The sequence below is a fragment of the Purpureocillium takamizusanense genome, chromosome 2, assembly GCF_022605165.1.
Source record: "Purpureocillium takamizusanense chromosome 2, complete sequence".
Taxonomy (NCBI): Eukaryota; Fungi; Ascomycota; class Sordariomycetes; order Hypocreales; family Ophiocordycipitaceae; genus Purpureocillium; species Purpureocillium takamizusanense.
Genome location: NC_063069.1, coordinates 5127287 through 5154144, shown reverse-complemented (window position 1 = coordinate 5154144; position 26858 = coordinate 5127287). Strand labels below are relative to the sequence as shown.

The window sequence follows — 26858 nt, the reverse complement described above, 5'->3', positions numbered from 1 at the left end:
CCACAGCTCAGCATCGCGGTAAGCCCGTTGGGTCCAAACACAGAGAGCCCAGTCCTATTCGGTACCCCATCCACGCTGGCCGGCGACCGGGCCCTTGCCGCCTGGCATATTCAAGCTTCACAGCAGGCAGGATGGCTATGTCGAAAGTCAGCCTTGGAGGCCGTATTTGTAACCCCAAGCGAACATTGAAGTAGGAAGTAGTAGTTTGAATATAAGTAAGGCGTCGGCCTTGTGTCTGTTCCCTCCCCGTGGAACGGTTAAGACTTCCTCGTCTCTCTTTACGTCCAACCTCTGTCACTCATTCTCACAACACCATTAGAGTAGATACCGGTCACTCGTTACGCCGGTAATAGAGAGAGAGAAGAAACGCCACCATGCGCTCTCTTCTCCTGTCCGCGGCCCTGCCGCTCGCCGCCGAGGCTCTCGTGTTCCGGGACGACAGCCAGTTCTCCCAGGAGCCCGGCGTCCTTCGCTTCCCCGTCAGCTCGACTTTGATCCCCGGCAAGGTCCTCAGGAGTCGGCAGGATGACGTTCGTCTGGCGGACCAGAAAACCGGTCTCATGTACACCATCGACATTACCATCGGTACTCCCGGCCAAAAGGTCAGCGTCCAGTTCGACACGGGCTCGCCCAACCTTTGGGTCAACCCCCAGTGCAGCACGGCTCCGCAGCCGGAGCTTTGCGCCAAGTTCGGCCAGTTCACGCACTCGACGACTCTTGTCGACCTCAAGAAGAGCACCCAGCTGCCGTATAACATCGGCAAAGCCAACATCAATTGGATGTACGACTATGTCAACATTGGCAGTAAGTGCTGGTGCTTAGATGTAGCAAGCGCGACTGGGGGGCATATCTTATTGACTTTACACCTTCTCTCTCAGACTCGAGGATCAACCAGCAGATCTTCGGCGTTGGCACTTCCAGCGTGGACCTCTCGGCGGGTATCCTGGGTGCCAGCCCTGACCTGAGCGGCTTCAAGAGCCCTTACCCCCTGGTCCTCGACCAGCTTGCCCAGCAGAACTTCATCAAGAGCCGTGCTTTCAGCATGGATCTTCGTCCCGTTGGTGACGAGCGCGGCTCCGTCATCTTCGGCGGCATCGACACCAAGAAGTTCACTGGTCCTCTCCACAAGCTGCCCATTATCCCCGGGAGCCAGGCCCCTGACGGCTACACTCGGTACGTTCCCGCGGTTGCTACGTCTTGGCCCCGGCTAACCCATGGTTGTGCAGTTACTGGGTCAACGTCGATGGCATTGCCATCACAACCGCTGATGGCAAGGCTAACACCATCTTCGACAAGACCGGTGGTCTGAAGGCTTACCTTGACAGCGGCACCACCGTGAGCCAGCTGCCGACTGCCATGTTCAACGAGGTGCTCAAGCTCTTCCCTGGAGCCCGCAAGGACCCCAAGTACAACCAATGGTACGTCGACTGCTCGCTGGTCAACAGCAAGGGCTTCGTCAGCTTCAAGTTTGGAAACCTCGTGGTCAAGGCCCCCTTCAGCGACTTCCTCTGGCAGCAGCCCGAGTTCAAGGTGTGCGTGCTGGGCTTCGTCCCCGAGACTGGTAAGTTATTCCTGAGCCAGATGAAGACCAGAGAGACTTTAACGTCTTGATGTACCATGATGATGGCTTTAATGGAGCGCTTGACTAATAGCTTCGCATCAATATAGGAAACCAGTTCATTCTCGGTGACACCTTCCTCCGCTCTGTGTACACCGTCTACGACTGGGACAACCAGAACGCGTATGTTGCTCAGGGCGACGACTGCGGCAGCCACATCATCGCCATCGGCAAGGGCGCCGACTCCATCCCCCAGCTCGTCGGCGAGTGCGGCGGCTCTACCACCTCGACAACGACCTCGCATTCCAAGACCACCACGTCCGGGACCAAGACGACGGCGTCGCAGACCAAGACTGATGGCACGACGACCGGCACGTCCAAGCCCACCCATACTGGCTCCTCCTCGGGTACCACGTCGCGCCACCATCCCACCACGAGCGGGTGGCATAACGGCACCACCACGACGGCGGCGCCTCCCACGACGTACACGTCGACGGTCCGCACCACGCGCACCTACACCATCACGTCGTGTGCGCCCACGGTGACCAACTGCCCCGTCGGGCACGTCACGACCGAGACCATCACCTCGCTGACCACGTGGTGCCCCGGCGGCGAGACGACCGCCAAGCCCCCTGCCGTCACCAGCTGCCCCGAGATCACGGGCACCTTCACCATCCCCAACCCGCCCTGCACCAGGTCCGCCTGCGCCTCGCACTCCTCTCCCCCCGCCATCGTCACCGTCGTGCCCATCACGACGCACTCCGTCACCGTCACTGTCCCCGGCTGCCACAGCTGCAGCGGCGGCGGCCCGGCACCCACCAAGGCCACCGCGCCGCCGGCCGGCACCGCGCCCGGCATCTCGACCGTGACCAAGCCGTGCCCCACGTGCAGCAGCGTTCCCACGAAGAGCGCGCCCGTCACTGCTGGTGCTGCCCAGGCTTTCCGTCTCTCGGCTACTGGTCTCGTGGCCGCGGCTCTGGCCTTTGCCGTCTTGTAAGCGTGATGAGTGCGTGGACCAAGTTGCAGGCCCTGGGGTCAAGGGGAGGTTGCACAGTCAAGGCAAACTGGTTACAATGCCTGGAGCCCCTTTTCTTCTTCTTCTTTGGATGTACTTAGTATTTCTTCTCGCGGGTCAAACTCATGGGAACACCCGTTGTCTGTGCTTGTTTCATGACCACCGGGCATGGGGTCACCTGCTTTATTAATGGGGTAATGCTGTCAAGACTTCATGAGTTGCCGCAGTCATCGTAGGTTCTCCGCATGTCCTGATAAGCGCACGACGCACGTAGCAATTGCGTCCGCTTTCCATTCCATGGTGTCATGCCATCAAGCACATCTCCGCCTTTGCTTCACCACTCCACAGTACACCCGAGCGATGAATAGACCACCTGAAATGGAACATGTGATGATACCTCTAGGTGTTCGCTATGGAGGCACTTGACGATTCTGCTCAACGCAAACACATCGCAAACATGTATGAATCGACCGAGTAACTTAGTATCCATTTTCAGGACACGAATGTTCGCGCCACCGCTACATGCAGCCAACCAAAATGGTCACTTTCGCCTTTTTCGCACCTGTCCCGTGGTCCTGTCCCGCTGTTGCGCCGACGCCGCGCCCTCCTTGTATATACAGTTGCCATGTGAGCATATCTAAAATCGAATATGAAGGGGAATATTTCATCAGTTGCGCAATCCGAGTCGCACTTCCAAATCATGGGTCGCGCTCGGGATCAGTGCTACCATTCACGGGCGAAGCCTTCACCTCCAGCTCCGCCTTCTTCGCTATTCCCGAAGTCTCTGGCTCCTCGGGAATCGTGGCAAACTTGGTCAGGACCTTCTTCAGCGCGGGTCGGCGGATCGGCTTGGCGAGGAACTCATCCATGCCTGATTCCATGCACTCTTTGACGTTGCTTTCTTCGGAAAATGCCGTCAAGGCAACGATGGGCGCTAAGTACCCCATCTTGCGAATCAGGCGTGTTGACTGCAAGCCATCAAGATTCGGCATCTGTATGTCCATGAAGATGACGTCGAAGTGCTTATTCTTTTCCATATTGGCCTTGACCAGCTCATATGCCTCTTGGCCATCTTTTGCGATGGTAACGTCGTACACGTCCTCGAGCTTCAGCATCCTACTCACCACCTCGATATTGGTCGAGTTATCATCCGCCACCAGCACGCGCAGCTTGCCTCGGCCCGCTTTGTTCGCTATGGCCTTGTCTATGGCGGCATGCTGGTCTTGCTTGCTAGTAGGCGTCGCAGCATGCGGATTGGAGGCAAAAAAAGGAGCACTCAGACCGATGAGTCGTGGCTGTTTGTCCTCGAGGACACTGGATTTTCCGTTCGTGTTTGCAGTTTTCTGTTCGGAGACGCTGGCGACGCTACCGAGCGAGTTGCGATGTGTGTCGCCCGCTGCACCAGCGGCTGATCCGACGCTCGGCGGCCGCGACTTGGTGCTACTCGACGCGGTGCTCGGCACACGGTCCCTGACGTACTTGAGCGGGATTTGCATGGTGAACATAGAGCCAACACCAATCGTACTCTTGACCGCGATAGATCCGCCCATCAACTTTGCCAATTGAGCGCAAATGCTTAGACCCAGACCTGTGCCACCAAACTTCTTGCTGAGACCCAAATCACCCTGTACGAACGGTTCAAACACCTTCTCGAGCATATGCTCGGGAATGCCTCTGCCCGTGTCCTCGACTTGGAACTCGAACAAAAACGGCTTTGCATTTGGCGGTGGCGGGGTCGGCGAGCGCTCCCTGATGTAGACATGAGGCGTTGCTGCCGGGTCCATGGGATTGATGGACAGAGCCGTTCCGGCTTTATGTGACGAAGCTGGTGCCGTCGTTGCCCTGGAGCTTGCCGAATGTGTCGATCCCGAGCCGCCACCACCACGATGCCGGCTGCGTCCCACTCGCGCAGATGTTGTCTTTGAGAGAGACGTAGACGATTTGCGATCGTCCTCTCCTGGCCCCGGCGGCGCCTCACCGATGCATCGCATCCGCAACTCAACCCGTCCCCCTGCAGGTGTGAATTTTAAACTGTTGCTAACCAAGTTGATGATGACCTGCAGTATTCTGTGCTGGTCGCCCCAAAGGTAAGCATCTTTCAGCCGGCCCATGCCCAGGGGACCGAGGGCAGGCAGCCTCTGATCCACCCCGGTGCGGTCAGGGCTCGTGCTGGAGTCAGCCGAGTCGGAGCCAACAAAGCTCGCTGTGAAAGTAACTTTGCTCTCGCGAACTTGTTTATCGAAAATGGATAGCATCTGTGACCTTATCTCGCCCAGGCGAAATTCGCGCTCCTCGAGACTAACGTGTTGCCCAATCTGGTTTTTCGAGAAGCTGAGCAGGTCTTCCAACAGATGTAGCAATAGGTCGCCTGCAAGGGTGTTAAGGTCCCACGCGCCATGTCGAGTCATGTCTCGAGTGTTGGGGGCATACCTGATCTATACAAAGTCTTGAGCGACTGCTTGATTCGCATTATGTCGTCTTCTTCCATGCAAACCGCGCACATGCCCATGATCCCGTTGAGCGGTGTCTTCAGTTCATGAGATATGTTTGCGATGAAAAGCGTCTTGCTCTCGTTGGCCGCCTCTGCAGCCCGTTTGCTGATCTCGAGCTCCTTGGTCCTCTCGGCAACCTTCTCGTCCAAGGAGGTGTATTGCTTGAGCAGCTCGTCTGTCATCTCGTTGAAGGTTTCCGTGAGTTCTGTCAGCTCGTCGGTGACAAAATGCTTGCGGTCCTCGACACGTCCAGGGATCTTGAACACGCGACGATGAGATTCAATCTCGGCCTGCGTCAATGGTCGCTTCCTCTTTCTAAATCTTCGCCGGAATTTGGCGAAGACCCCCTTCCGGGAACCTGATGAGGTGCCGCCGGAGCTCGGGTCCTCGTCGAAGTCGTCATACTCGTCTTCGTAACCGGGAGGGTTAATCGACTTCTCAGTTGCAGCCTTGAGCCGCCGGATGGGCAAGACGCTCAAATGAGCGGTAGGAAAGATGAAGATGATGACCAAGCCAGCGGTACCAAAGACGCAACCAAGGAGAATCTTCCTCAAAGTACTGATCGGTACGTAGGCCTCGGCCTCGGCCTTCTCAACAACGACAGCCCAGTCAACGAGGGTGGACTGCGGCCTGGCGACACCGACAGCGACACGGACGTCTTGTTCGTTGGTGGTGGACAGGAGTGCAGTGGCGTTGTTCGGGCCTGAAATGTTCCTGTAGTATACATCGAAGACAGCGGGGTAGTCGGAGAGGCTAAAGTCCGCGTCGTATCGGCCATCCACATAGTCTCTACTGGCATGACGCTGAACCTCTCCGGGCATGCTGATTGGGGGTAGGACATAACGGGCAGGAGATCGAGCAAATTCGTCCTTTGGTGGCGAGTACGTGCTATTGGTAGGCGATAGCGGACTGATGAAATGATTTGAAGGACTGCTCGGGCCGATAAAGAGGACTACGCCAGATGATCCGAGGCCCTCGCGGGACGTCTGAACCTGGAGAAGAGTCTCGGCCGAGGCGACCAAGGTCATATACCCTAGAATGAAGTTGGTAGTGTTGAGAGACCTGACAGGCACGGTGAGCGACATCAAGGCGTAGGATTCATTTAGGACAAGCGGGCCAAGGAGCAGCCCGCCCTTGTCACTGATGCGAACACCGGGAAATGCGTTGGCGCTGAAGGCGGGCGTGGAGGGCTCGTAGGGGTTAGGGTAGCCGAGTGATTCGTAGGTGATGTTGGGATAGAGCGACGGCGGATAGCCATAGGAGGTATCACTGAGCTTAGCCCTGGTGCCGTTGGGCGTGTTGTAGAGAAGATCGATGTCGCCGGTCTCCGCGCCAGTAACATTGAGGAGGCCGAAGCTGCTGCCCGTGACATTCCTGGAATACAATCGCGCCTGAAGCAGATTGGTGAGTCGGCTGGTGCTCATAGCACTGTGCAGATCGACCCGGGCATTGGCAAAGGGCTCGGTGGCATTGCCATTGTAGAAATCGATGAAGGCCTGCTGGAGCAGGACCCGGGTTGCGACGGTCTGGCACAGGGTGTAGAGGAGGTCGAGCTCAGAAGCTACGCGCGACGCCTTGAGCGAGGCCGTGAGAGACAGGCCACTGGACTCGACGTCGACGACGAAGTTATGGACGTAGACCCATGTTGGAATGGAGACGATGGCGAGGGCGACGAGAACCGCCAGGATGACGAGCGCGGCGAGCTGCTCTCGGATGGCGACTCGCAGCTTCATCTCGGGTCAGGCCGGGGAACCGAGCGGCGCGGTGCAGGCATTATTGGCCGGGAGAGAGGACGAATCGCTTCTACCGTCGTCGGCGCGGCATGCTTGAGCGTCGTACAGGCGAGGCGCGCGGCGAGGTCACGACGGGACGGCGCTGGGCGAGAGCGCCGTAGCTGGTGTTGAACCGTCGCGACGTTGAGACGTCGTGGCTCGTGACACCACGGGGTGATTGGCAGGCTCCCGTCGGCGTCCTCGGGCCGGGAGCGACGCGACGATGGATTGAAGCGCGGGCGGACTGCAGCCGGTCGGTCGGTCGATGGGCGAGGATGGATGGAGGAAGCGATGAAGTAGAAGTGCGAGACGATGGGTGGAAGCGCAGCTGCTAGTGATCGACACGGCCACCCAGGAAGGCAGCACTAGATTGTCTCAGAAGCAGCAGCAGCAGCCCGCTGTCAAAACAGAGATGGGGGCGGGACCAGCCCTCTGGGACAGTGGATTAGGGACACGACGGGTTCGTTTACTACTGGGAAGACCTTGGGGAACGGGAGAAACGGGAATGGCAGTCTTCACGTGGGGGTCCCACCACCTAGTGGGTGACTCCAGTGGCAGCCCTGTGGGTAACTGGAGCATGGAGCCCGGGCGCCCAGTACGTACGAGAGGTGAGTGCACAGGCACCCACCGGGCGCGCCAGGGCTGCTGGACCACCTATTAAGCCAAGGTTGTAGCACGGGCGTGGGGCCTGCGTTGGCGGCCGTTACATGGATGGACCAGACCCGTGGGGCTCCAGCTCAGCTCGGCTCCTTCACGGGATGGTGGGCTCCTGGTGCGCCAAGCGCAGCAGCTGGAGCGCTGGAAAAGGGCCCTGGGCTTGCCCGGCAGGGGCGGACTGTTCGTGCCGAAGCGCCTCCGCTACTAGCCCCGATGGGGTCTGGGCCGGACAGGCGGGCGCGGTCCAGGCCCTATTGCCAATCTCGCCATCTGATGTTGGCTCCAGCCACGCCTGTGTCTCATCGACGATCTTCAGGTTCCATTTTGTTCCTCGCAGCCCAGCCTACTAACCTACCACATATTCGAAGGCCTGCCTGCATCCAGACACACACACACACACACACACACACTCACACACACCAGCAGGCTGATGACAGACGACGACTCATACGATGCTTCATACGGCGACTCACATGCGTGGAATCACTCGACGTGCAGGAAACGACGACCACTCCGTCCTGCGCCGCATACGTCCACCAACCGATTTGGGGAGGCGACATCATCAGAGACAGAATGCGATGGCTTCATGGCCCGATCCGTCTCTCTCCCGCTGACTCGCGCCGCGAGCTGAACCGAAATGCAAGCTGGGCCATCACATCAATACACGTAGCGAAAGTTGGGATTCTCTCTGTCCGTCAGATCCTCAAACGCGTGCAGCATGCGCTCGTCACGCGCCTCCCGCACGCCGGCGTCGGCCATGCCATCTCGCAGACGATTCTGCCGCACAAGGTACCATCGCAGCGCGACAATGACCACGACGAGGAGGCTGTAGCAGCCCAGGTGCGTCGCAAACGCGATAAAGTACCGGGGCTTGTCCCTGTCCAGGAAGACTTGGGGTCCTGCGCCGCCATCCGTCGTATTAGCACTCGCGCGCCCACGGAGGTATTGCTTCCAGATGGCGCATGTCTGGCATCTGTATGTCTTAACACATTCAACGTAACGTACCTATTGCGTTGCCCGTAGCCCAGATGATGAAGTTGACGGCAACTGCGACGCTCTTCTTTGTCTGTCCAGCCACATTGCGCGACACCATGGACAGCGCGAGCGTCTGTGCCGACCAAAACGACAGCGTGATGTAGTAGCAAATCACAAGGCCGATCTTCTTGCCCATCGTGTTGAGCGGCACCGTCATGAGGCAGATTGTGCCGACAAACGAACTGGTTGCTGCATTAGCACATGGCAACGACACCGACGAAACGGGCCTCAAACGTACGGCACCACAAAGCCAAGCATCACCAGCAGGTTCTGGCTCGTCTTCTTGACCAGCCACACCGACGCAAGCAGGACCATGATGATGTAGAAGCCCAGCACCATGGCGAGCAGCTGCGTCTGCAGCGTCGTGAAGCCAAAGCTCTTGATGATGATGCCCTGAAAGGCCCCCAGCCCGGACGTCGGCAGCGTCGTGCACAGCTGCACCAGCGCATAGCCCCAGACCTGCGGGTCCGTCAGTCCTTCCCAGAACTGGTGCTTCTTCCACTCGCGGTTCTGTATGCCCGTCTGGTTGTCGCGGACACGCTCCACCATGAGGTGCTTGTCCTCCTCGGAGAAGCACTTGGCCCTCATCGGCGAATCGGGCAACCACCACCCCACGAAGAGGCCAAAGATGACCGACACGACACCGTATACGAGGAAAATCCACTGCCACGACTTGAGCGGTCCCGTGGTGATGAGACTGAAGCAATACGCAAGGAGACCGCCGACAATCTGCTGCGTTCCGTTCATCATATACCTGGACGCGTAGTCAGTATGGTAGTCCAAGCAGGGGCCTCAACTCTCCCTCCCGGTCTGGTGTACACGCCGTCCGTCTACCTACCAATACGTTACTCGGGCCGCCTGCTCCTCTCGCCTGTACCACATGGACGACATGACGACAAACGCCGGCTGGCACACAGACTCAAACAGACCGAGCAGCGTGCGAACAGTCACCAGGCCTGCAAATGTGGTGCATGCCGCTGTACAGGCGAGAACGGTGCCCCACGCGACAATGTTGAAGCTCAGATACTTGGCTATAGGTACCCGGGCAATGGTGAAGTTCTGCGGGTACTCCACATCAGGATCGTGATGTAGATGCAGGTTGTGAGCCAGTTGTACTACGCACTGTCAGCATGGTAGGTTCGCCATATGACATATTTGCACCGCGGTGAGGGGGGTCTCTCACATCCTGCCCCGTCAGGTTTGTGTCCTCGCGGATCCCCATTATGGACGCAAAGGACATAGTGCCCTTGTCGATGGCCTGCAGGAAGTATGTCGCGATCATGACGGCGAGCACGCGTTTGTCAATCTTACGCCTCAACTCATCGTTTTTCTCTGGCGAGATCTCAATACGTGACGAAGCGACATATTTAGCGAGTTCTTTGTCAACGCGTTCGTAGTCGGTGTGATCTTTGGCTTCGGTATCCGCATCAACAGAGAGCTGGCGCTCCCTCTCGACAGCGGACCCGACATCATTAGTGTCGACGCCCATGTTTTGCTGATTTTGATCTGCTGGTCTCAAATCAGTTTCTGACGCTCCCGCCGTTAATGGCAGGTTGATGGGAACAGCGGACTTGGGAGTCATGGGCGTTCCTACTCATCTACGTCACCCTGTGACATATATGATCGCGACGAGACTCGTCTCTAGAGGGGTAGACACTACGAGCCCGGCCAACATTGACCCGAGAAGCGAAAGCAAGGGTCCCTTGGACTCTCATTGTATCACAAACCAGTGTCTCGTTGGTCCCTCGCCGAGACCGGTTTGCCGCATTGCATGTCCCGGCAATCGCATGCGCTCCATCGAAGACTTTACCCCAGTTTGCGACCCCGGATCACCTTGGATCGTCGTCAATAGCGGCCTACTTCATCGACACCACCTTCAACTATGAATTAAGTCTAGGGTTGCAGGGTTTCTCCAGCAATCAGCTCTCCCGCCGGCTAAATGCACTCGCAAGTCTGCTCACTGCCGCGTCACTAGTGCATCGAGCCGAGTCCCGCCACGCGATGGGGTAAAGGTGGTGTCCGCATTTCCCGCCATCTGAGACCCCAGATGTCAAGCCTTCGTCGCCCCGTGTCAGTTTGGACCGAGAAAAGCTGCGGAGAGATGCCTTCCCATCTGTCGGCTGATCGTGACCCGAAGCTGCCCGATTAGGGAGGACGCTGTTGGACGTGTTGGGCGGCTTCCGGTCACGGCCTCATGAGAGCTTCATTAACTAGCTTACAGCTCATCCACCACGGCCAATGACGGTTTTTCTTACTAGACAAAGCCTCACTGGACCACGTAGAGCGCGTTACTACTAGCCAACATGCCCACCACCGTCCACGGCATGACCGCATGCGAGCTCCACGACAAGATCAAGCTCCTGATTCACGCCCTCGTGAACATGCAAGACACGACAGGCGAGTTTCTTCTCACGCTACCTGATGGCCGCGTAATCGATACAAAGGGCTGGAACGACTGGGAATGGACGCACGGAATCGGCCTCTACGGCATATGGCAGTACTATCAAACCACCGGCGATGCCCAGTACCTGCGTATCATCGAGAACTGGTTCCGGGCGCGCTTTGATGCCGGCGGCACTTCAAAGAATATCAACACCATGGCCGTCTTTCTCACCCTCGCGTACGTCTATGAGCACACGCGCGAGCCCACGTACCTCCCCTGGCTCGACTCATGGGCGGAGTGGGCGTATCATGACCTGCAACGCACGAAATACGGCGGCATGCAGCACGTCACGTACCTGGAAGAGAACGACCAGCAGCTCTGGGACGACACCCTCATGATGACGGTCCTGCCGCTCGCCAAGATTGGCCTCGTGCTCTGCCGCCCGCACTACATCGCAGAGGCAAAGCGGCAGTTCCTCTTGCACGTGCAGTACCTCTTCGACGCGCGCACGGGGCTCTTCTTCCACGGCTGGACCTTCAACGAAGGCGGGTACAACTTTGCCAACGCTCGCTGGGCCCGCGGCAACAGCTGGCTCACCATAGCCATCCCCGAGTTCATCGAGCTGCTCGACCTGGCGCCCGAAGACCCGCTCCGCGCGCATCTCGAGCATACGCTCGCCGCGCAGTGCGAGGCACTCAAGAAGCTGCAGGCGCAGAACGGGCTCTGGCGCACGCTGCTCGACGTGTCCAAAGAGGAAGGATCGTACGTCGAGGCCAGTGCGACGGCGGGCTTTGCCTTTGGCATGCTCAAGGCGCGGCGGCGGCGGTACGTGGACAGGGGCTACGAGGAGACTGCGGTTCGCGCCGTGCGCGCCGTGTTGGACAATGTCAGCGACGGGGGCGAGCTGCTGAACACGTCATTTGGCACGGCTATGGGACGTGACTTGGAGTTCTACAAGAAGATTCCCATCACGCCCATGCCGTACGGACAGTCAATGGCGATAATGGCGCTAGTGGAGATGCTGAGAGCATACATATAGAGTACAACACGATTAGGGCACGCTGTACATGTTATATCAAGGGCCGATTGCCCGTTCAGTGCGGCCATGGTTTGCGACAACATATACCGGCCCTCCTCAGGCATCGCCTTGCCACCACTTGCCAGAGGTCTCGCGAATCGTGTTGGTCAAACAATGCACATCTCCCCCTTTCACATGGCCCGTGAAGTAGTCGTCAATGTACAAGGCATCAAAGCCCGCCAATTTGTATGCGGCCGTGACGCGCTCCTTCAATATATCCCGGCCATTTATCACGGGCCCCCATTGTTTCGGGGCCAGATATGTGGGGTTGTTAAGCACGACGCCATTTATAGCCGCTGGGTACAAGGCCACAACCCCTTCCTCATATTTCCAGTAATCTTCATCAGGTACGTCATCCTCGGCTCGGGTATCTAGCTGAGCCATTGTAGTACCACCGGCCGCCTTGATGATGTCAGGTATCTGAGGTTCCGCTGGCATCGTACTGGCGTCAATGTCATCACGAGCCTTAAGTTTCGACTTGCCCGAATCATCACACGACCAGATTTTGTCGTAATAAAGGCCAGGGACTCGTAGGATCTCGGCGTCGGTGATGCCCGTCTCGCGCTTGAGGACGTCAATAGCCTTGGCAATGTTTCGGGCGCTAAATTTCTGGATCGTTTCAAAGCCGGGGAATCGGAGCACATCGTCAATCGTGCTGTTGGGTATGCAAGTTGGCGGATCGGTGTCGAGGCCCGGCCGTGACAAGGCCTTGGTGTTCCCGTGTCCGTCTTGTTGAGCCTTTTTAAAGAGTGTCAGGGTAGCTATGGGATCTGTCACCGCGACGATCCATCCACGCCGGCTTCGAGACGGCAAGAACTGCATAAACTCGTCGACGTGGCCTACCCTGAGCCAGGTCACGTCGACTTCCACCGGGCTCTGCGTTTCCTGCGCCTCCATGAGGCTCGGGAAGAGAGGCTTGAACCCACTTTTGCTACCGAAGATGACACGACCAGCTGGGTATGATCTGCCGTTATGAGTATAGGGCGGAATCGTTTCTAGGTTACCTGTTGGCTCGATGGTCTGTTTGATCCAATTGTCGTCGACTCGGACAAGCTTGTGATGTCGCACAGCGCCCACACTGTCAGATAGGAGCTGCTTAACGATAGGCCCGCTACCCTGTCTTTCCAGTGCGGCCACAACCATGACCTCCAGGACGATGGAACTGCTGTTTGGTCCCGGCATGCTTGTGTAGGCTGCCTCGAACTGGTCTTGAGCCCAGATATTGCCCTCCCTCGTGGTTGCGATGACTGGTGGTTTGTTTATGCCTGCAGCCGTAGTAATGTAAGTTAGATCGTCGGCAAATACTTGGTGATATGGTATCGACGTCTTAATCGCTATGATTTGCTTGACAGGTTGCCCATGGTGGTGGGTGATGATCGGGGCGACTCGGAGAGCAACCTTGTCTTTGGCTTCTTCGTTGCCATCTCGGACTTGAATCTCAATCGTCACCCTTCCATCCCATTTCCCCGGACGGCGTATGTCCCGGGCATCGATTCCGAGCTCGAGGCCGTTCCTAAGGTACACGCTCGCGAAAACGTAGTCTGGCGAGACATACGCCCACTCTTGGCCCCGGCTATGGAAGATGCGTACCTTTTCGGCTGCTGCCTCGTCCGTAACGCGGACAGATCCAACGGCCTTGTCGCTTAGACCTTGGATCGGTAGCGTTCTCAGTGGTGCCAAGTACTTCGGGTTCCTCTGCTCATTGCCCGAGGCATCGTTACAATTGTCCAGCATGAGCGTCAGCGAGCGGGCGTCGGTAACATTGGAGGAGCAGCGACGATTCGTGTCTCCAATGTTGGCTAGAAAGATGGCGCCCCTTCGGTCCGTCCATGTATCTCTTCCATGGAGGTCGGTGTCCCCCGTGACGTCGACGGTACCGTCGCGATTGGTGTCGCCGACAATGGTGACATCAAGGGCGAACGTGAAAACGGACAGGCCTGCGAGAGCGGGAACCGATTAGCCTGTGATGGACCACAGTCGTCCTATTCCGTGATCGATGGCTGAACGCTTCTTACATACACAGGGGCAAGGCGAGGGCAAGCCTCATGGTTTCTGTGATTGGTATGTAAGTAGCGGGAAGACAATTTGGTCACGTAAAAGTGTAGCCCAACTACTTTGTACTTCGTATGAGTTGAATGGCTCGTATGGCAAAGAGCTTCGTGGGCTGCACCTGCCATATAGTCCCCGAAGCAATTCCACAAACCCGGGGCTTCCACGTCACGACCACAAAGACATGGGAGGCGGTCCCCGCGTCGCATGAGGTGACCCGGCAATTGATAGGCATTCAATCTTGGTCACATTCATGCGCGCAAAGGGCCCAAGCCTACGTTCCAGGCAACATCACATTGCATTATATATCAGGCCCCTCTTCCATGCACATGCATCGAGGGGCGATTCTGTTATAAATGCATTAGACTAGCACTTACAGATTGGGCCGCACCAATAGCCAACAAGTGGCATTGAGCCCCGGTACTATTAAAGCCATTCCGTACTTTATGGGCTACCTTATAATAGCGGGTAACGACGGGACCGCTATTAGGTAATATGGGTAGAAGTGGGGATGGCATTATGTATGTTCCATATGGCGGCCGGATCAACGCATTCACGCCTTTCAATTCCTCGTCGCCACCTCCAGGGATTATAGCGGTTGAGCTCACCACCGTCGCAAACGCGGATTCTTCCGTCCATCGACAGCCATGCCTCCTCGTCTCAGACCGCAAAGTACTCTTGCTTCGACATTATCTGTCAAAGTGAAAAGGGTTCCTCTACTGCGCAGAGCATTTCATGATGCCAAGGCGGAATTCGTCACCCTCAGCGCAACCGGGTCTATTACAACACAGAAGATCGATGTATTTATGGGAGACCCTCACGGAACATACGTCATCTTTAGCAAAAATATTGGGTTTGCCATTAAGTCCACAATCGCTAGGCAAACTGGCGTTTGCCTATCCTCAGATCCCGAGAAGATGGCGCTCACGTTCTACCACACCTCTCGGCACTTTGCACATGGTATGCTCTTAGTTCCAATTTCTAAATATGCAAGTTAATGGCTTGATGAGCTGCCATACCATACCCACGCATAATCATCGAACGAGATTTCCCACGGCAGAAAGCGGGTGACACGAGTACTGCGACTCTCTAGCTCTAGGGAGCCTCACACTCCATTACATTAGATAAAACGCCCGACCATAAGTCTTACCCGTGCTATTATAGAGGGAAGTCGCTGAGTCCAGTATATATGTAGATGAATTCGAGGAGTCCTCTAGGGAAAGTCACGATAGGTTGAAGGGGGCGGCTGAGATTTTGCGGGATCGATGAAGAGACAGCTTACGCGACTTGGTCATGCGACGTACGGGTATTTCTTCATACGCCTAAAGGGCCCCAGGGAGCATCCAGTTATATTGCACTCTATATCTGGCCACTCTTCAATGCACATGCATCCGACTGTTACCAGCTCCGAGACTGCTTTAGACAATGGGCAGTACCAATAGCCTACCTGAGTGGCATTGAGCTCCGGCACCTTTGAAGGTATTCCGTCTGGTACTTCATGGGCTGCCTCGGTAGGCCGCGCCAGTACATATACTACACCGCGGAGATGTCGTCTTGAGCGTGCATTTCTCGCTCACCGCTTCTATGCTGGCCCTGGTCGTGCACATACCTAAATAGCTATTAGTTGATCCTTGTCCCCGAGGAGCCTAAGATTTTATTTCCGAACTGCGTTACCAGTAGCCTAACGGACAAAGTGCTCTGACAGGATCTTCACCGTCGTACGCCGCAGCCTTCCGACAGATCGTTACGTAGACGGCTCTAAGTAGACAGGAATGCCTTTTTCGGACATCGAGGTCCGGTGGTGGAGACGGAAGTACATGTAGTTACCATGTTGTATTCAGCCGACTCATGTTATCATCCTCACAGGATCTTGCTTATGATCAGGCTCTAGTAAGACTCCGACATTCGGACCATTTCGTAAAGCCCTCTCTCATTTAACACATGCATGAACCCGCCGCCCACGTGTCCACGACTCCGCAACTGCCCGGGGCTAAATTCGCAACGTCAGATTTGGGGATGCCGAGATCGCAACACGCTGCAAGTGCCTTGGCGGAATCCACCCCGCGCTTCCCCCGTCTGCGAATCTGCAGTCTGCACCAACTCCGGGCCCTCTCTAATAAGCAGGCGCATCCCATGTTCCACAATCTGCAGCGCATCAAAACCGTCGCATCTTCCGCCCACCGCCCGCTCGGCATCAGCTAGACATGGCGGGTAACGACGGGACCGCATCTCATGACGCCCAGCCGCCCACGGCGCCACAGCAGGTCGGCACCGCAACCGACGGCCTCATGATCGAGGTGATTGCAGACGCCGACGACTTGGCCCTTGCCTTTGACTGCACTTGCGAGGCGTTCGGTCGCCAGACTAAAGATGTCATATGGACGACCCTGAACCCAGGGTGGGACACTCCCGAGGGCAGACAGCGAGCCATCGATCTCCTAGTGAGGCGCTGGCGCAGCACGACGACAGATGCGCGCGGCCGTCCCAACGCCGTGTTTCTCAAGGCCACCCTGCCCGCCGTTCCCCAAGCAGACTATTCGCGGCCGTCACGCGTCCTCGCCGGCTTCGCCATCTGGCTCCAGGCGTCGGCGGTCAAGGGCTACGGCGACGCGCCCGCCAAGGATCTCGGCCAGGTGATGGACCTGGAGGCCATGTTCCCTGGAGACGAGCCTTTGCAGCGGTTCGCCCGCCAGATCGACGCGTCTTTGCACCGCCAGCGAATCCAGGTGATCAAGCACAAGCGGGAGATCAATGCCTCGCCCCCCGCAATCATGGTTCTGGACATTTGCTGCGTGGACCCCAAGTTCCAAGGGAGGGGGGTCGGCAAGGCCCTCGCGAAATGGGGCGTCGACGAGGCGCGGGCCAGGGGCGGTATTGAGGCCGTCACGGAGGCGTCCGTCATGGGGAGGCGGGTGTATGAGAAGCTGGGCTTCCGGCAAGAAGGGCCCGAGATTGTGTACGATGTAGATGATGAGGTTGCGGGTCGTGGTTTGCCGTCCAACATTTTCATGCGAACGGGGCTTTTGTCTTAGGTGAGCATGACTACGAAGTACATGCAGCCCGTCGTTAATGCTCGAGCCGTCATGCTCAGAAAGACAGTTTTCATCTGACGCCCTCTGTCTATTGATCCGTGGATCACGTCCTCAATACGACTTGGGCAGCCCAAGCACCCGCTGGCCAATATAGTTGAGAATCATCTCACGGCTCACCGGCGCGATGCGCGGCACAAACACCTCCCTCAGATACCGCTCGACGTGGTACTCCTTCGCGTAGCCCATGCCGCCGTGAACCATGACGGCCCGCTCGCACGCGCGAAAGGCCGCCTCGGCCGCCAAGTACTTGCCGGCGTTGGCATACTCGCCCGACGTGTGTCCCTGGTCGTACATGCGCGCCGCCTGCATCAGCAGCAGCCGCGCCGCCTCGAGGCTCATCCAGCGGTCGGCGAGCGGGTGCTGCACCGCCTGGTTCTGCCCTATGGGCCGGCCGAAGACGATGCGCTCGCCGGCGTAGGTGGCCGCCCGTCGCAGCGCGGCGAAGCCCAGACCTAGGGCTTCCATGCCAATGAGTATCCGCTCGGCGTTCATGCCGTGCATGATCATCTTGAAACCATGGCCTTCTTCGCCGATGCGATCCGCGGCGGGGACCCTCCACCCGTCGAAAAACAGCTGGTTCGTGTCCACGGCGGCGCGGCCCATCTTGTCAATCTCGGTGATGTCGACGGCGTCGCGGTTCAGGTCCGTGTAGAACAGCGTCAGGCCCTCGGATGGCTTCTTGACTTGCTCCAGCGGGGTAGTCCGTACAAGGATGAGGATCTTATGGGCACTCTGTGCCGTCGAGATCCAAATCTTCTGGCCCGAGAGCACATAGTCGTCTCCCTGGCGACGAGCCTGCGACTGTAGCTTGAGCGTGTCGAGCCCGGTGTTGGGCTCCGTGACGGCGAAGCAGGCCCTCTCCCTGCCCTCAATCATGGGCCGCAGAAAGCGCCGCCGCTGCTCCTCGGTGCCAAACTTGACGACGGGCTCGAGCCCAAAGATGTTGATGTGTATGGCGGACGCGGCGGTCATGCCTCCGCCGGACTCGGCGATGGTCTGCATCATGACGGCGGCCTCGGCGATGCCCAGCCCGGAGCCGCCGTACGCCTCGGGCATGCAGATGCCGAGCCAGCCGTCGCGCGCGAGCGCCGCATGGAGCTCGAGGGGGAACTGCTTGGAACGGTCCGCCTCGAGCCAGTACTCGTCGGGGAAGCGCTGGCATATCTTGGCGATGGCCTCTCGCACCGTGCGCTGGGACTCGGTCAGGTCGGGGTCCTGAGACTGGAGGTACTCTTTGGCTCTGGCGGTAGACTGCTGTCGCCGTAGTTGCGGATGCCAATTTACGGCTCGTCGGGCTTGATGTCGACGAAGGGATGGCCATGCGGCTTCCTGTTTGTCGTCAGAGACCATGCTTACACAGGGCGTTGCAGGAATCAAGATGAGGATGAGCGCCTGACCAGCGTAAAGACCCGACGCCCCCTCGATAGCACTCTTGAGCTGATCATGACGCAAACTTCATCACAGGACAGCGAAGCATTGCCTTGGAGGTTAAACTCATAGTAAAGCTCTCCAAGATTCCACCCCATCAGTCGTTGGAGGCGACGCTCGGCCCCGCGTTTCCGATCGGAGGGTAGCCGATAAGACGTCCCGACTCCCCGCATCTCACACGTACAGGCCACGGACAAAGCCCGATGGGCTGCATAGCCTGTTGTGCGATGTTGTCCTGCATTTATTTGGTGATACTACGTACAACGTCGCCCGTCTATAAGTCGGATTCGTCGCCTCGGGGAGCATCAACTTCGTTCAACTTCGATTGCCTCACCGACGGCGAAGTTTGGTAGCAGCCATGGGTCCCTGCAGCTCTCCTCGGCTCCAGCACTACGCCTTGCAGTTGCGACCGCTGCTCTCGCAAAGGCTCTTTCCCGTCAATCTTGCCTCGCTGAGATGTTCACATTCCAGTGCAAAAAACACGGGCCCATTGCGGGGAGTGAGAATTCTAGATCTGTCGAGGGTGTTGGCTGTGAGTACATGTACCCTCCGCGACACTGAGAGAGGGAAAGAAACACGCCTCGGCCAACGAGTCAGATCTCTCATCATCGCAGGGTCCTTTCTGTACTCAGATACTGGCCGACTACGGTGCCGATGTCATCAAGATTGAGCAGCGGTCCATCGGTGTAAGTCATGACCTTGATCGCGCGGGGCTGCGTGGCGAGAATGTTGCATATGGTGAAGTTGACGCCAAGTGCGTTGGACAGGACGATACGAGGTCCTGGCGAACCGACGGCGAGCACAAACTCTGGAAGGGTGCCAACAAGGAGCTTTCGGCCTACTTTTCCACCATTAATCGCAACAAGCGCTCCGTCACGTTGGATTTGAAGAGCCACAAGGGCCAGCACATCTTGCTCGACCTCGTCAAACGAGCTGATGTCGTGTGAGCCGACGTCAACTCCGGATGCGCCGGATGACCTAGTCTAACCAGTCTCAGTATTGATAACTTCGTGCCGGGCAAGCTGGATGAGCTGAATATTGGCTACGAGCGCCTCCGGCAGGCCAATCCCACAGTCATCCACGCCAGCATATCAGGTACGCCCATCGTCCCCCCCGCTTTTGGACGACTTCACCGGTCTCACGGGCAGCGGCAGGATACGGACAAACGGGCCCATATGCTCATCGTGCCGGGTACGATGTCATTGCCGCCGCAGAGGGCGGGCTCTTGCACATCACAGGCGAGCCATCCGGCAGGCCGATGAAGCCCGGCGTGGGGCTGACGGACATGTGCACCGGCCTATACATGCACGGCGCCATCCTCGCGGCGCTGCGCTCTCGAGACGTCACGGGCCAGGGCCAGCGGGTCGACACGTCCCTGTTCGAGACGCAGGTGTCGCTGCTCGCCAACGTGGCCATGTCGTGGCTCAACTGCGGGCAGGAGGCGCGCCGCTGGGGCACGGGACACCCGAGCATCGTGCCGTACGACTGCTTCCGCACGGCCGACTCGTGGTTCGTCGTCGGCGCGGTAAACGACCGCCAGTTTCGAAAGCTCTGCGGGCTGTTGGGCAGGGCGGCGTTGGGCGAGGATGAGAGGTTCCTGACCAACGATGCCAGGGTGCGCAACCGGCGCGAGCTCAACGGTTTGCTGGACGGCCTCTTCTCAGAACGGTCGACGAGCGACTGGTTTGCTGCGTTTGAGGGAAGTGGCATGCCGTATGGGCCCATCAACACCATGGAAAAGGTGTTTGAGCATCCGCAGACTTTGGCCCGGGGCATGGTGGAGACAGTCTGCGATGATTCGGCTGTCTCGGGAGAGATCAAGGTTCTCGGTGAGCGAGAGCCCCGCGCCTATCGGTCGGTGTTTTTAGAGGCTAACAGCAGTCCGCAGGCATCCCCGTCAAGTTCAGTCAGGACAAACCGTCGGTTCGGTCCAGGGCACCACGACTTGGGGAGCATACAGACGACGTGTTGCGGGAGATTGGGTTTGATGCCAACGGTATTTCAGAGTTGCGGTGCGAGAAGGTCGTATAGATGTCAACTTTTAATTTTTATTATGACGAACGAATTTACCCAGATATTGTGAGATGCGCTGTCCCACCGTCGCCGCTCGAACTTTGCGTCATGAGACTTTATATTGTTCCCTAACTAAGCAGAAAGGCTACTGGCAACCACAATAGGTATATAGTGGAAAGCACAGAGGGTTCAAATGAGAGACTGCCACGGCTTGACATACCATTTTGGAGTCATTAGGGGCATCATATCTTGAGAAAGCAGCCGATTGTCAGAAATCGCGGGCCTATATAGGGTAAGCTGAGACCGTCCGAGTTTTGCAAAGGTCACTCGGCTTGGAGGCTTCCGGTGAGACACGTGTCCATGTTGGCATTCTAAGTTAGTTTCTCAAAGGATAGACATGCTGCCGTGTCTGTTTCAACAGCCTCCCCGATCTCTTTCAAGGCACCGACTCGGCCGGCCGCACCTTGACATGGCACTTCGCAGGGCAGACATGTTTGCGGTGGAGAACTAAACTAATTTGATCACTAGTGAGAAGTGGCGCCCAACTCTCTTGCCTGCATAAAGGAAAATAGCGCACTAATTTTTCAACAAGTTGCGGCCATAGATTAGCTGGGAGATCGTCAGACTGAAGTAAAACTTCAATCCTACGGATGCCTATCTGAAGGTCGTGTGTTCGAGTCACACTGGCCGCATCAATTTTTTTGTCATTTTTCTTTCTCTTGTCAATAAATATGCTGCCAAAGCGTGGCAGAGCTACGCGTGCAGGCATGTCACTTACTTTTTGCCATCTGAGACAGCCGCTTGATAGAGATTGGCGAATGCAACCCAGAGTGCCGACCACAGCGTCGCCCCAGAGTGGTCGGTGCCGAATGCTCGCTCGCCCGTCTCACGGTCTGTTCCAAACTCCGCACCTCCGTTGGACAAGCGGTGTTTGCCGATCTGGGCATCGAGTGCGCTACTACTGTCCGAGAGAAAGGGCTGGATTGGCCATCTAGGCCGCTGAGTTGCGGGCATGTCTCGGATAGTTTAATTCGCCCCGTGGTGGTTTATATGTAGTCGTCATCAATTGCCTCTGCCGCTGCCATTGCCATCAGTCCCTTAAGCAACAACTAATTGTCCACGATAAAGGAGAGGAAACAAGAAACACATTTCGGCAATGAAGCTCGTTATTGCAGGATCCACCGGCTTCGTCGCCACGGAGCTCATCCGCCAGGCCATTTCGCACGATCGTGTCACCTCGGTCGTCGCGCTCGGTCGTCGCGAAACGGCGGTTCCGCCCAATGTCGTTCCCGGCGGCGACGCGTCCAAGCTCAAGTCGGTCGTGTGCAGCGACTTTGAGAAGTACTCGGCCGATGTGAAGAAGGAACTGGCAGGCGCAGATGCCTGCATCTGGTGAGCTGCATGCCGTGAACACAACGGATGGTTTTCATGTCCCTTGACGTGCGTTGAACGATCGAGCGTTGACGCGGAAGGCGACGCGGCGCGGCGTATAGGACAATCGGTGTGACGCCGTCGCATCTCAAGACGATGCCGTTTGAGCAGGCGACCAAGATCAGCCGCGACTACGCCCTCGCCTGTGCCGAGACTATGGCTGGCCTGCCTCGTGGCGCGGCCGGCACTCCGCTGCGCTTCATCTACATGAGCGGGTCCGGCGCAGTGCGGGATCCGGCCAAGAAGCCGTGGATCCTGGGAGACTATTGCGTCATGAGGGTGCGAGCGAAAACTTCACCCCTTTTGCCGCTTTCATTCATGAGGCACTGACTGACATGTTTCTCCTTCATCTCGCTATATTTGTCTAGGGCAATGCCGAGTCGCGGGTCCTCGATCTTGCGAAGCAGTCTAACGGCTCGGTAGAGACCGGCATCGCGAAGCCTGGGCTCATCGACGCGCCGGGCAAGATGGGCGTGGCGACCAAGTTTGCGGTTGGCATTGGCCGCGCCTTCATTGGCCTGCCTCTGATTGACGTGCGCGTGCTCTCGGCTGCGCTTCTTGACCAGGCGGTCAACGGGCTCGACAAGGACACGCTGCTCAACGAGGACATGGAGCGCATCGGACAGCGGGTGCTAGAGGGAGATACGGCCAACAAGGCGTAGGGGGCAGGTAGACGGGACGGGACGCATGAAGAAATGAAGCCTTTCACGCTTTACACAGTCTAGTGCGCTTAGCTGATGAATGGACTGGGAAAACATTTAGATCGATGGGGGCCGTCTGCCTGCCTTGGCGTTGGGTTGGCACGCGGGAGAGACGGGTGGCATCTCCCCCAGACATGGAATGAGGTTTCGTACGTACGTAGATCTAGTACTCCTTAGACAGACACTCTATTTTCCTCGCATGTCAGTCGTTCCGATGCCCGATGAGGAAAAATTCTGGAACGCACATGACCGACAACGACATGAGGCGACTGTCGGACCGACGCTGACCATCAGCGGCGTACCGGACAGAGACAGGTCTCCGGCAGCGTGCTGTACATACGCGTCAGATTAGTACATGGTAGAGGCACCGAGTAAAGGGCCGATGATGGACCCGTTCAAGTGCCAGCATCCCGGCCCGGGCGCGGCGCAGTCCTCCAGTGCCGGTGTAGATGGTTGGATGGGTCCTTGTGCGGTAGGGTGCCTGGTTTCATGGACCCACGAACTCCACATGGAATTATGGTCGCTAGCTTTGGTGTGAGCGCCTCTGCCGTCGTTGTTTCTGTCGAGTCCGGCGGCCTGTCTGGGAAAACGAGACGGGCAGCAGGTGCTGATCTGTAACATATGTTTGTTCATACGTGCAAGGTAGGTCGTGAGCCCTGCGCTCTACATGTATCATGTCCTAGGGCGGCCGACTCCAAACGGTAATGACATTAAGCTACGGCCAGCCCGTTCCGTTGAAGTTTGCCGCGTGAGACCCGTGACCCACGGCCCGCGAACGAAGCAACGACACGAGTCGTGCCAACAAGCTGCGCTGCCGGCTGGAGCAAGATTGGCGCCATGATTTTCGATGTGCCTTGGCGGGGGCGGCCGGTGTCTCGCTTTAGCGAGCCTGGTGGATCGAACGTCTCCAGATGGCCACTTTTTCTGTTCCCGCAAAAGTCGTAAACGGGCCGACGCCGTCGCGACCATCTTATATTGCACGGGCATTGGGCATGGCGTTGCTTGCTCGTTTGCGCTTGCTGCTCACGAGAGAGACGCCTGCCTCGATGGTCCACGCAAGGAAGGGGGTTGGGGCATACGACTCGTGTAAACCTGCTTGCCAGGTGCTGTCGAGGAGTCTCGCTGACAACACCTACGTGTCGCCCCAATATCATGTTGATGAGCTTCGTACTTTATTACAAGATTCATGACTGAATGTGCGGGTGTTGGACTGACTTGCCGCCATTTAAGCTTAAAGCCTGGTGATGTCACGCCCAGCAGCGCGCAGCCAACCGGAAGCGCCGCCTCAGCCGCCCGGACGCTCCCCCAGCGGCTGCAGGAGCAGTGGCTCCAGCGTCCCTGCCGCCCTGAAGCCAATCTCAAGCCCCCCATAGTCACCTTCATCGTGGCTCATTCTTGGCTGACGCCCGTTCGTCAACACGCACGCGCTCTGCATCCATCCGCCGCCATCCCATCAACCGCTCGTTAGTAGTCGATCGCCCAGACCTCGCCGGGCTTCGAAAACCTCCTCCCCCGTGGAGCCTTTGGCCCACCCGCCATGCCGCTTGCATTCGGACCATGTCCGCCATGCTGCTGGCCGCAGTCAGGCCCGCCTGGCAGGCGCGCTCGTCTCCCTCCTGGGGCAGGATGCATGCACACCGGGAGTCGCATTGATGGCGCATGAACATGGCTTCTGTGAGCTGTCGGTAAGTAGCAGGTACTCCATGGTGCCCCTTCCTGGTCGTTGAGGAGTGTGTACATGACGACAGCCAAGGGACGCGGCGTCGTCTATTGCTGCCACACCCTCCCCGTCGACATCATCAACTACTAGTATACAACAACCCACAACAGTGGCCTCGTCTCCCCTCCCCGCCCCTTTGCATGAGCCGCATCCCTCACCTCGTTGGCTTGGGCGCGTGTATGACCTTTCGTCACTCCTCCGCATTCTTCCCCTGACACTCCCCGTCCGGGACTGAGGACCACCTCCCTCCCGCATTGTACTAATATCCCTCCCTCCGCACCCCAGGTTCTCTCCCGCTCTCTTGGTGGTAATCGGATCCTGTTTACGGCTTGTTCACGTCTGGGGTGGCAGGATTCCGCAAGTATCAGCATCCCGCGCATCACTTTCACGTCCAAGCCGTGACTCGGCTAGAGTCCAAGGCCATCATGTTGGGCACAAAGTGAGGCCCTCCCATTTCCCTGCGGTATGGCGAAAAGCCCCCTAACCGGATAATAGATCCATCAAAGTTAATGGCGCCGACTGCGGCTTCGAGGCATTGCTACTCGGGGCCACGACCTCTCTCGGTGGCTTCCTTTTCGGATACGACACCGGCCAGATCTCGGGAATGCTTCTCTTCAAGGACTTTGTCAGGCGATTCGCACACCATGTCGAGGGCGACAAGTACGAGTGGGATCCTATCAACAAATCGCTCCTGGTGTCGCTCATGAGCATTGGGTGCCTCATCGGCTCACTGTCAGGTGCCTAGTACGTCCACCTCGACCCTCGACAAATAGCATGCATGAGGCCGAATCAACGTTGCTGACGATTACCCTCGGACAGCACTGCCGGCTGGTGGGGCCGTCGCAAGAGCCTGTCCTTTGGCGTGGCCGTCTTCATCGTTGGTAACATCATCCAGATCACGGCCATGAACAGCTGGATTCATATGATGATGGGCCGATTCGTTGCCGGTCTAGGTGTCGGCAATCTCTCCGTCGGTGTCCCAATGTTCCAGTCTGAGTCGTCGCCTCGAGAAATCCGCGGAGCTGTAGTCGCGTCGTACCAGCTCATGATCACCATCGGCATCCTCGTCTCCAACATCATTAACTACGGTGTCCGGACCATTGAGGAGCAGGATGCCTCGTGGCGCATTGTCATCGGCCTCGGTATTTTCTTTTCTCTCCCCCTTGGCCTCGGTATCTTGCTAGTGCCCGAGTCGCCTCGATGGCTCGCGGCTCGTGGGGATTGGGATGGCGCACGAACATCGATGGCGCGCCTCCGCGGTCTCAAGCACGACGCCCACAACACCCTGGTGGAGAACGACCTCAAGGAAATGCAAGACATCCTTGAGAAGGAGCAGCGCGCTGGTCATGGCACATGGCTAGAGTGCTTCACCCCCCACAGCGGCATCCCTAAGCTTGTCTACCGAACCTTTCTCGGCATGGGCATCCATTTCTTGCAGCAGTGGACCGGCGTCAATTACTTCTTTTACTACGGGGCTACCATATTCGAGTCGGCCGGTATCGACGACCCGATTCAGACGCAGATCATTCTCGGTGCCGTCAACGTCGCCATGACCTTTTACGGCCTGTATGTTGTGGAAAAGTATGGTCGCCGGTGGCCGCTCTTCATCGGCGCCGTGTGGCAGGCCGTGTGGCTGTTGGTCTTTGCCACTATGGGGACGGCAAAGCCTCCGGGCACGGATACAAACAAGACCAGCGGCATCCTCATGATTGTGTCGGCTTGCATGTTCATCGCCTCGTTCGCTGGGACCTGGGGCCCCATGGCCTGGGTCGTCATAGGCGAGACTTTCCCCATGCGCACACGGGACAAGCAGGCTTCTTTGGCTACGGCGGGCAATTGGCTCGGAAACTGTAAGTTTTTTTTTTCATCTGCGTCGCCGTGTCACATTTCAAGCGCATCTCATTGACTTGGCCACAGTCATGATTGGCTTCCTCACCCCTCTCGCGACCGACAAGATCCATTACGCCTACGGCTTCGTCTTTGTGGGCACCAACTTTGCAGCCGCGCTCCTCGTCTGGTTCTTCCTCTACGAATCTCGAACATTGAGTCTTGAGAATGTCGATCTCATGTACAGCCAGGACGGCCTAAAGCCTTGGAATAGCTCCAAGTGGGTGCCGCCGGGCTACATCACCAGAAAGCAGCGAGACGACGACTTTTTCGATCGCAAGACTGTACATCAACGGGGCGGAGAGAAGAACGCGGGCGACCCCAGCGACGCTGTGACGGAGGACCGGCGAGAGGTTGCCTAGTCGTTGGATCAAGCATGCATTGTCGAGACTGCCTGGTTTGCGGTCCTGTATAATTGTACTGTATCAATATTGCATACGGCTTTGAGGTAGTTTACGACCCCTGGCTAGCGCTCTAGTCATTGTTGGCCAAAAAACAATGGTATTATGCTATCGCTATCTATATGAGTAGTGAGGTGCAGTGGGCA

General features: G+C 57.5%; 11 protein-coding genes across 12 annotated transcripts; 7 read left to right on the top strand and 4 right to left on the bottom strand.

The window, feature by feature from the left end:
• The first annotated feature begins 233 nt into the window (after window positions 1-233).
• JDV02_003359 (uncharacterized protein) lies at window positions 234-2798 on the top strand. The gene is made up of 4 exons (XM_047984484.1): window positions 234-804; window positions 879-1173; window positions 1227-1561; window positions 1669-2798. The coding sequence occupies exons 1-4, from the start codon at window positions 375-377 to the stop codon at window positions 2553-2555; spliced, it is 1947 nt and encodes a 648-aa protein (XP_047840458.1). The 5' UTR covers window positions 234-374; the 3' UTR covers window positions 2556-2798.
• Window positions 2754-7295, bottom strand: SLN1 (Histidine kinase). Its single transcript, XM_047984483.1, has 2 exons — window positions 5004-7295; window positions 2754-4941 (listed from the first exon to the last, which is right to left on the bottom strand). Exons 1-2 carry the CDS (start codon window positions 6796-6798, stop codon window positions 3272-3274), a joined length of 3465 nt encoding a protein of 1154 aa, XP_047840457.1. The 5' UTR covers window positions 6799-7295; the 3' UTR covers window positions 2754-3271.
• Window positions 7296-8151: 856 nt separating this feature from the next.
• On the bottom strand, window positions 8152-10018 carry JDV02_003357 (uncharacterized protein; the record flags this gene model as incomplete). Its single annotated transcript, XM_047984482.1, has 5 exons — window positions 8152-8393; window positions 8500-8711; window positions 8768-9283; window positions 9368-9588; window positions 9713-10018. The coding sequence occupies 5 exons, from the start codon at window positions 10016-10018 to the stop codon at window positions 8152-8154; spliced, it is 1497 nt and encodes a 498-aa protein (XP_047840456.1).
• Window positions 10019-10832: 814 nt separating this feature from the next.
• JDV02_003356 (Unsaturated rhamnogalacturonyl hydrolase) lies at window positions 10833-11951 on the top strand (the record flags this gene model as incomplete). Its single annotated transcript, XM_047984481.1, has 1 exon — window positions 10833-11951. One exon carries the CDS (start codon window positions 10833-10835, stop codon window positions 11949-11951), a length of 1119 nt encoding a protein of 372 aa, XP_047840455.1.
• Window positions 11952-12047: 96 nt separating this feature from the next.
• JDV02_003355 (Protein-arginine deiminase) lies at window positions 12048-14037 on the bottom strand (the record flags this gene model as incomplete). Its single annotated transcript, XM_047984480.1, has 2 exons — window positions 12048-13927; window positions 14010-14037. 2 exons carry the CDS (start codon window positions 14035-14037, stop codon window positions 12048-12050), a joined length of 1908 nt encoding a protein of 635 aa, XP_047840454.1.
• Window positions 14038-14605: 568 nt separating this feature from the next.
• On the top strand, window positions 14606-15455 carry JDV02_003354 (uncharacterized protein). The gene is made up of 2 exons (XM_047984479.1): window positions 14606-14999; window positions 15050-15455. Exons 1-2 carry the CDS (start codon window positions 14687-14689, stop codon window positions 15130-15132), a joined length of 396 nt encoding a protein of 131 aa, XP_047840453.1. The 5' UTR covers window positions 14606-14686; the 3' UTR covers window positions 15133-15455.
• A 680-nt stretch (window positions 15456-16135) lies between these two features.
• Window positions 16136-17251, top strand: JDV02_003353 (uncharacterized protein). The gene is made up of 2 exons (XM_047984478.1): window positions 16136-17071; window positions 17131-17251. Exon 1 carries the CDS (start codon window positions 16244-16246, stop codon window positions 17069-17071), a length of 828 nt encoding a protein of 275 aa, XP_047840452.1. The 5' UTR covers window positions 16136-16243; the 3' UTR covers window positions 17131-17251.
• JDV02_003352 (uncharacterized protein) lies at window positions 17183-18481 on the bottom strand (the record flags this gene model as incomplete). The annotated part of the gene is made up of 1 exon (XM_047984477.1): window positions 17183-18481. The coding sequence occupies one exon, from the start codon at window positions 18479-18481 to the stop codon at window positions 17183-17185; it is 1299 nt and encodes a 432-aa protein (XP_047840451.1).
• A 342-nt stretch (window positions 18482-18823) lies between these two features.
• Window positions 18824-20590, top strand: JDV02_003351 (Succinate--hydroxymethylglutarate CoA-transferase; the record flags this gene model as incomplete). The annotated part of the gene is made up of 6 exons (XM_047984476.1): window positions 18824-19091; window positions 19174-19245; window positions 19327-19502; window positions 19557-19654; window positions 19714-20388; window positions 20448-20590. Exons 1-6 carry the CDS (start codon window positions 18918-18920, stop codon window positions 20588-20590), a joined length of 1338 nt encoding a protein of 445 aa, XP_047840450.1. The 5' UTR covers window positions 18824-18917.
• A 442-nt stretch (window positions 20591-21032) lies between these two features.
• JDV02_003349 (uncharacterized protein) lies at window positions 21033-22665 on the top strand (the record flags this gene model as incomplete). Its single annotated transcript, XM_047984475.1, has 4 exons — window positions 21033-21099; window positions 21165-21964; window positions 22066-22282; window positions 22372-22665. The coding sequence occupies exons 2-4, from the start codon at window positions 21729-21731 to the stop codon at window positions 22663-22665; spliced, it is 747 nt and encodes a 248-aa protein (XP_047840449.1). The 5' UTR covers window positions 21033-21099; window positions 21165-21728.
• A 1487-nt stretch (window positions 22666-24152) lies between these two features.
• On the top strand, window positions 24153-26826 carry HXT5_2 (hexose transporter hxt5). Of its 2 annotated transcripts, XM_047984473.1 has the most exons (4): window positions 24153-24863; window positions 24920-25168; window positions 25244-26274; window positions 26342-26826. In XM_047984473.1, exons 1-4 carry the CDS (start codon window positions 24850-24852, stop codon window positions 26671-26673), a joined length of 1626 nt encoding a protein of 541 aa, XP_047840447.1. In that variant the 5' UTR covers window positions 24153-24849; the 3' UTR covers window positions 26674-26826. The 2 variants fall into 2 exon arrangements, with proteins under 2 accessions (XP_047840447.1, XP_047840448.1); XM_047984474.1 differs by having other exon boundaries at window positions 24920-26274.
• Window positions 26827-26858: the final 32 nt, after the last annotated feature.